At 57.6% G+C, this 8,307-nt stretch overlaps 1 protein-coding gene across 1 annotated transcript; it reads left to right on the top strand.

Moving 5' to 3' along the window:
- Nucleotides 1–3,439: 3,439 nt before the first annotated feature.
- On the top strand, nucleotides 3,440–7,614 carry BESB_060710 (uncharacterized protein; the record flags this gene model as incomplete). Its single annotated transcript, XM_029364485.1, has 5 exons — nucleotides 3,440–3,486; nucleotides 3,631–4,261; nucleotides 4,714–4,857; nucleotides 5,173–6,873; nucleotides 7,246–7,614. 5 exons carry the CDS (start codon nucleotides 3,440–3,442, stop codon nucleotides 7,612–7,614), a joined length of 2,892 nt encoding a protein of 963 aa, XP_029219193.1.
- Nucleotides 7,615–8,307: the final 693 nt, after the last annotated feature.

Below are 8,307 nucleotides of genomic sequence, written 5' to 3'. Positions count from 1 at the left end.
ACGCCTGTGTTCCCTGCCTGAAATAGGCAGCAAACTATTCGGGTGATGCCGGCGTTGCCCTCACGATGGACAAACAGTGAGTGTGCATCGCGCTCGAGCTTTCCGCTCGATAAGCCAAACGAGAGGCTGCATGCGAGGCGCATTCAAGCGCGCTGCATCGAAAACGGCGAGAGATGGGAAAGGGCGCAGTGTGAAACACCGGTCACGCGATTCGCCTTCCGCGTTATTGAACGCAGTGCACATCGGCGGGGTCATCCGAAGTAAAGCCTGCCTCTCGAGTGGTGAATAAGCAGTGGAAAGACTCTCTTGTCTCCCCCTCTGTTCTGGCTGGTCACCCTCTGCGGACGGCGAAGCGCTGCGCTCACGCGGCTACCCGACCACTTCGGGTCAGCCAGAGACGCGCGCCACTTTGGAGCCACCGGGGGGGTCGGAAGGTCCCCGACAGCGACGCTGAGCTAGCAGCCAGTTCTTCTAGGAAACTAACGCTCGAGTTCGTAACCAAACTCATTTACGGCGGAGAACCTCAGTTCTAGCGTGGCACGGGGGGAAGAGCAACGGCACACGTGTTCACGCAGTCGCCACACAGCCGCGCCACTCGCCGCCCCCCTCCCGGTGCACAAGGGTGTCTGGCCTCCAGGAGAGTCGGGGTTGTGCGCCGTCGCTGCGCTCGTCTATACTCTTTATAAGCATCGACCGGTGAAAAATGGCAGGGAAACATGGGATCTGCCATGTGACTCGGTGTCCGGAGGCAAAGCGCACTGCCCCCGCGCACACATGGCTGTGATTGGGCCCGCGTGAGGAGTGATGCGTCTGCCCAACCGGCGACCGTCTGCGAGGAGCACCCGTGCAACGCTACAGTTCGGAGGACTTGGAAGACGATGTCAGCTGTACCACGTGGAAGCAGCCGGCCTAGGCGTTGCCGGAGAATACAAGAGCCGAAAATGGAACAAAGAGCCGCAGTGACACTATGGGGCGAGGACCGGGCAATGCCAACGCGACTCGCTGGTTTGCCGCTCCGGTCTAAGTGTTCTCTGTTGAGGGGTGTCCTCTCTTGAATACTGTTTCGGCGGATGAGGAGGTCTACCCTGAAGTTCGCCAGGTGTAGCGTGACTCCCCAATGGCGCTGTCAACTTAGCATAGACGCTGGAGAACCCTGTTAGGCGCTTGGCTCCCAATGCCGCAATGGTTTTTTATGTCACCCTTTAGGCCTTTCCCAGAGGTGCCTGGTTTCCATTGCTCTGTCCCCGTTGTTCTTTCGGCCACTCTTTAGCTAAGTCCCGCAAAAACTGTGAATGTGAACTGTGGGTACACCGGGCACCTTTCGGTTCCCCGCATATCGGCGTGTGCCTTGACCCATGGAGGTCAACTTTCCGCAGAGATCAGCCAGAGGCATCACATCCACAGCCTCCGATAATGCTAGGATGCTGTGACTTGCATTCATATGTTCTGTTCGTGTCACCAGTAAGTACGAAAGAGGAATAAAAAGCAAGATCCGCATCCACGGTTGTGATTTCTCAGTTCCATTCGTTTTGGAGCCGACAGAATACGAGCCCTCAGCTCTGATGCCCGGGGTGGGCGACCTGCATACCCAGGATAGAACGAGGACACCCTTAACTGCCTGTCAGCGTCAATCCTTCTTTCCGTTTCGATCGGCGCGGCATGAGTATGAGGCACTGTGGTCCTTGAGCGGGGAGAGAGATGCGGCAGCGCTTTGCGTGCTGAATCCATGCCTGCAAGCTGGACTGCATCCACAGAGCCAAGCACGACGAGGCACGTTCCGAGAGCGCGGCAAGGAACCTTTCCGGATGCACGCCCACTGCGGGGTGCTCAATACTGCTACGTCAACTGTCCGTAGACTCGAGGGCTGGAATCAGCTGGATGCGATGAGCGAAGCGAACTTCCTCTCGGAGACATCTCAGAAGGCGCCTTGTTCCCCCTACCTGTCGGTAGGCCTGACGCTGTGTTTTGAAGAAGAGAGCGCATCAATGAGTCTAGACTAGATGGGGTTGGAAGTTCTGATAAGTTGTGAGGCGTTGCCGCCCGATCTCCAGTTTTCTCCGCCCCCCTATATCATGCGCCTGGTGGCGGCTGGACGGGACGTCGGGGAGCGTGCGGCTGAAACAGGCTTTTAAAGACATGCCTGGAATGCCTTCAGGTCGGCGTAATGCCATACTTTAGGCGAGTGAAAAGCTTTTTGCTCCTCACACTAGCCTACTTCCCCACTGGTTCATGGCATACGGCGGCTGTGCGCTGTCTGCTGTGAGCTAGCGGTCTCACGCACGCTCGTTTTGCCGAATATTCCTGGCGCGGTCGCTCACGGGTTCCGCAATCGAGGATTTTACGATTTCGGGGTAGGGGAAACGGTAGGAGCGCGAGGCTTGCTCGGTCTTTCCCGGTGAGAAGAGAAAATGGAATGACTGGAAAGCTCTGTCTTCTCTATTGCATCTGTCGGCGTCTTGCGCCGCCCTTGCTTCCTGAAAGCCGGACGGCTGGCAGGCTGCTGGCTCGCACCGCGGCCTCCGCAATTTGAGGAACGAATAGTGCTCTGCAGACTGAGATCGCATTATTTTGGATCGGCATGTCTTGCTGTCGCCACTCCTTGGGTGTTTCCTGAGATTCAAGGAGAATGTGGTCCCGGCTACGTAGTGGCCTCTTACCCTCTGTCTGCGCGCTGCCTCCCCCGTCGTCCGCGAGCCAGCCCCGGTCAGGCAGAGTTACGTGTCGTTTTACCAGCTCTTGTGTGTGGCTCGAGGGATAAATACTCCCCCCTGAAGACTGAGGGCCTCGTTCGCTTCCTTGAACTATCTGCGCGTAAAACAGTTAAGCGCGCCCCAAGAGGTTGGCTGCTGCAAGCATGGGACTGAGCAGCAAACAGAGCTCGTGACCCGCTCGTCTGGAGCCATCGTGCTGGCAAGTAATTATGTGCGGTTTTTATCGTATATGAGCTTCTGAGAGATCACTTGAGTCCGTTCTTTGGAGTGATTCCCAGACAACACATCCAGATTCGCCTTGGTTCGCAGACTCGACTGGGCACGCCCCTGCCAGGCTGTTGAGTTTTTCCGCCCGACTCCCCGCATTCGCAGCGTCCTTCCCAATTTATGGGCTTCTGAGTACCCTGCATTTTCCGCAACGGCGTGCTGTGTGGTTGGCACGTTTTCTGGATTGTTGGACTCTGTCCGCTTCGTCCCCGCTGCCATTGGTAACTGCCTTCGTCGTGCCTGCGGTGTCGGCGGCATCCCTTGTCCAGCGAAGCATGCCCCGCTTGAATTTCCTGTCCAGAGTCTAGTCACCAGTCTGTCTCGGGAGCAAGCCGCCGCAGGGAAGCGAGACGGCCCTGAGGAAGGTAAATCATGCTCGATGTGATGGCAAGATTGCAAAGTCGCGCTTCTCCCCGCCACCGGTCTCAGGCGCTCGCTTCTTGAAAAAGCACGTTTCTCGCATGGGAGTGATCATGCCTCCCTCGACAAGGCATCTTCTAAGGCGAACGTAGGTGCAGCGAATCATGCCTGTCCTGGGTCGCGGCACGCCAACTGGCTCCGGCCGCCGTGAGAAGGGACACTGCCCTTGGCGGCCCTTGCCCTCTCGCACGCTGTCTGCCGAGGGACTTCACTTTTTATCTCTCTTCTGTAGGGCAGCTTTTCTCGGTCTCGCATACTTCACTGTCTTCGTCACAACGTCGTGCCCTCAGGGCGAGGCGCTAAGCTTGCCCTCTCCTGCCCCCAGGTTCTCTCCTAGCCCGAATCGGGTCGGTCCCTTGGTGCTTTCCCCACGAGCGCCACGCGTCGGATCCATCCGTTCGCGTGCCCGCTCTGGCGACAGATATACCTCGGAAGAGACAACTGACTTCCGGCATGCTTCGTCTCCCCTCTCAGCGAATGAATCGCAATCCGTCCGCGCCGAAGAAGAGAGCTTTCTTCGAACCAGCCGACTGCGGGCGCCAGCCGCGGCCGGGGAGGGCGAGCTGATCAGCTTTGCGGAGGGCGCAGAGTCAGACGGGGCGGTGGCGACCGCGGCAGCGGCGAAGTCCTTTTCTTTTTCTGAGCGGCTCGTGGGAAAGCCGGCAGAGGAAAACACGTCTGGCAGGGCGGAGGAAGAAAAGGGTTCCAGTCGTGAGGCGTCGGCGTCGACTGCAGCGCCCGCGGAGCGTCCGCAAGCGGTTTTTCTGGACGACCCAAAGCCCCGCGCATTCGGCATCTTCCACAGGGTCGTTTCGCCTTCTGTTTCCTTCCACAGCCGGCCGCTCTCTCCCTTGATAAGTTTGGTGAGGACGAGGAAGCACCGTGATGCTTTGCCCTCTGATGGGAGTTGGGATACCCACTGTGTCTGGGTATGCTTCCTCAGTATTCATCACACCTGTTCAGTTCCTTGAAGCCTCACATCGACGTCGTGGGCGAAGGCCCGGCCTCCATCTACGTCGCGGATGTCTTTATCTGCATCGTTTCCGTTGCGCGCGGCCTCGATTGCGACACGCCAATGATGCAAACGTGTGTCGTAGCTGCTGCGCGGCTCGCGGCTTTCCGTCTCGCCGCTTCCGCGGGCTGCACTGCGGTCTGAAATCTCTCATCTGTTTGCTTCCAGTCGTCTCCACTCCCGGTAACGCACCCCCTCCCCCCCCCCCCCCCCCCCGTCGCGTTGAGGGGGCCAACGTGAAGTGAAGTTTTCGCATTTGTGGGAGATCGTCCATCTGCGAGTTTTTGCTGCTGGCCTTCTCAGCTGAGTCCACTGCACTTCCTCCGCGCCCTGTGGGCTCCCACCCAGTTCACAGCGATATCGGCCGACGACGCGGACGACAAGAAGACCGAGGAAGACGAGGAAGCAGACGACGAGAAGCCGGACGAAAAGGACGAAGCGGCTGACGTACGTATGGGGAAGGAAGGGGGAGCGTCTCACTGCCGGACAACTGAAGCGGCTGTCTTCTCGTCTCCTGTCTCGCTCAAAGTCTAGAAACGCTTCCGCGAGACCCATATCTGCGCGCCGCATGCAGTGAGCCACTCTCGGTGTCGCAGACGCAGGCGCCTTGAGCCGGCAACAAGTCGCCGTTGAGGCCATCAGCACACAGTGTCTGGTCGCGAGGGACATTAGCAGGCTGCACCTCGTTTCGCGTTCTCAGTAGGACAAAGTGTGTGGCTCTTCCTCATCCCGCTTGTTCTGTGTTTCTGTGGCGCCGCACAGAAGACTGGCCGATCAGCTGCTGCATCGGCGCCAGAGGCTAAAGCGGCGCAGCCTCCCCATCGACTCCCGGCGGCATTTTCTGTTTTGCTTCAGGAGGAAGGAAGCGGAGCGCCGCGTGTGGGCGCCGAGAAGTCCTTTGGATTTGCCGCGACGACTACTACCACGTACTCTGCGCCGAAGACTTCTTCTCCATCCTCGGGCGCAGCCGGGAAAGCCGTGAGTAAGGCGGAGGCAGTGGAGCTGGAAGACGAGAGGCGCGTGGACGCTGACGATGACGCCGCCCGCAGCAGCGAGAGTGAGAAGGAGGCGCGACAGACAGGTGAGGAGAGCGCTGCGGCGGCGGCCCAGAGCGAAGCCGAGACGGAAAAGGCAGAGAAAAAAGAGAAGACTGAAAAAGGAGGCGAAATGAAAACTGAACTGCAAGAGGAGGAAACGGCTGAGAAGGCAGGCGAATTTAACTCTGAACAGGCAGTGGCAGAGAAGACTGAGAAGGCTGACGAATCAAAGTCGGAGCAGGGAGCGGAGGAGAAGACCGCGAAGGGAGGCGAGGCAAAGGCTGAACAGCCAGAGGAGAAGAGTGAGAAGGCTGAGAAGGGAGGCGAATCAAAGGCTGAACAGCCAGAGGAGAAGAGTGAGAAGGCTGAGAAGGGAGGCGAATCAAAGGCTGAACAGCCAGAGGAGAAGAGTGAGAAGGCTGAGAAGGGAGGCGAATCAACGGCTGAACAGTCAGAGGAGAAGAGTGAGAAGGCTGAGAAGGGAGGCGAATCAAAGGCTGAACAGCCAGAGGAGAAGAGTGAGAAGGCTGAGAAGGGAGGCGAATCAAAGGCTGAACAGCCAGAGGAGAAGAGTGAGAAGGCTGAGAAGGGAGGCGAATCAAAGGCTGATCAGGGCAAAGAACGCGTCGAGGAGTCATCAGCCGAAGTGCCTGACTCGCCGAAAGCGTCGAAAATGGATTTAGCAGTGGAGACTGGCAACTCAGGCGAATCAAAAGATGGAGTGCAGCCTACCGCTGTTTCCTCGCCTCCCAAGGGCGCGGAAACTGGGACGACGCCATCATGGGAAGCAAAGAAGAAAGGCGACGGAGGCGAGAGTCGGCTAGAAAATGGGTCGTCTTCCGAGGATACGTCTCAGGTATCTGCAGAGGAAGAAGCAGGGGGGCAGCAGGTGAAGCCTCACGAGCCTGAAGACAAGGAAACTCAGAAAACGGCGACAGGCCATCGCCGGACGGCAACGAAGGACGCGAAGCAGGCGTCACACCCGGAAGCATCCGAGGACTCTTCTGCGAAGGCAGCTGCAGAAGCCGCTATCCCGCTTAAGGCCGGGAGCGGCGAAGGCTCGCAAGCCAAGCAGTCGGGCGTTGTTACATTTACGTTCTGCCTTCGCGGCCACGGAGAGTGCACGCCAGACGAGCCAGAGACCCTGGGAAGGATCAGCGTGTACGTCGACGAGTCCCTGCAGCTGGATATGAGAGACCACGACGACTGGACACTCGTTGGCAAAGCCATGAATAAGTGGCTTAAGCACCACTACTTCGATGGGTCAGAGGGGAAGGCCTTTGGCTGGGCGAATGCGCTTCGCGGCTGCGTCCTCGACTGGGCGGAGCCGATAGGAGCGTTCACGCCCAAGTGGATCATGATGAAGAAAAAGGGGTATAAACCAAAGAAAAGGCAGAGAGAGATGTTTCTCGACTTCTACACAGAGGTACGGCCTAGTCGTCAGTTCGCGGACGGGAACTACCCAGGTGTCTGTTTTTTGTCATATCTGCCCAAGGCGTGAGTTTTGCGTGCCACGCCAGGTGATTGCTGCGTCTGCGAGTCGTCGAGCTTTAACTGCTTCGGTTTTTACGTACTGGGCTCACTGCGTACTTAGGGATAAGACCAAAAGAGCTCATTACTGGTACTAAAAAATAAGAGATGGCGTTCGTTCTTGGGTAAACGACATCCGAGCCACCAATATCTATTGGTACACAAAAGAGCTCCGGCATTTGCGGGCTTTTTGTTCGAGCCTACACGGATCTCTGAGGCAAAAAAGGCACGTTGATTTTATTGTTGGTCGGTCTCGTTTTCTGCACAGGACCAGAAGACGGGTCACCGCATTGCTTCGCTCGTGAACTGTTTCCACTTTCTCACAAGCATCGACTACTTCTTCGTAACGTCGACAAAGAGCGTCAGCAGCGAGGTGAAGCGGAAAAGGCACTCGGCGCATGCACTCATTCTGAAGTCCTCAGCCGACCTTGACTACGATGCTTTTCTGGAGGAGCGGAGAGAACTCGCCGACAACCTTCATCCGCCTCCACCTGCTAAACGGCAGCCTGTGAAAAGGCAGCCAGAGAAGTCAGCCCCAGAGTGGTCGGCTTTGTCTCTTGCGTTCTCAATGGTGCAGAAGCGACGCAGTCGCGCGGCGCTGGCAACAAAGCTTGAATCGTCTGTCAGGGCTGCGTAGAGCTGGGGAAGGTCAATCTCGAGTCGCAGTGCAGTGTGGTTCCATGAAAAGTCGCGGGGAGCCCATTCGGGATCTGCCCATAGGGAAACCACACCTTTTTAGAAACGAGGGGAAACAGGCCATGTTCGGCCTCGATAATGAACGCAAAGGCCATACGGTGGGTGAAGCACGTGTCGGTCTGATGGAAGTCGACCTCTCGTGCGCGTTCACGTCAACAGTCCGCATATTACGAACGTCGATCAGTCCCCGCGACGCCCCAGTATCATTGAACGACGCCAGAATTTGTTTTCTTCTGTTTCCAACGGCCAATGTCATCGTCGTGAACGCTCTGGCTCTGCCTACTGCTTGTTTACCTCAAGAACTACGTGACACTGAATGTCCACACCGAAACGCGGGGGTGGCCGCGGTATGAGGCAAGCCCGGCCGAGTTGCGTTTGAACCTCGACTGCTTTCTGCAACAGGTGGACGTTAAACTCAGACAGCAGCTTGCTAGCATGCTATTTTGGCGCAAACCGCAGACAGAGCTCGTGCACTGATTCAGTCATCGAGGAGTCACCCAGACCTAGGCGGGAGGCGTCCTGCGAGGTGTTTTTGACTGGCGCCGATATGCTCCCCCGCCCAGCGGATTCCTGGGTCAGCATCTCCGCATCCGCTTCGGCTACTCTGCCTCGTGTAGCCTTTGTAAGCGTGACC

This window comes from Besnoitia besnoiti, chromosome V, assembly GCF_002563875.1.
Source record: "Besnoitia besnoiti strain Bb-Ger1 chromosome V, whole genome shotgun sequence".
Taxonomy (NCBI): domain Eukaryota; phylum Apicomplexa; class Conoidasida; order Eucoccidiorida; family Sarcocystidae; genus Besnoitia; species Besnoitia besnoiti.
Note: the sequence above shows the minus strand (reverse complement) of the source record. Positions and strands in the feature narration are given on the sequence as shown.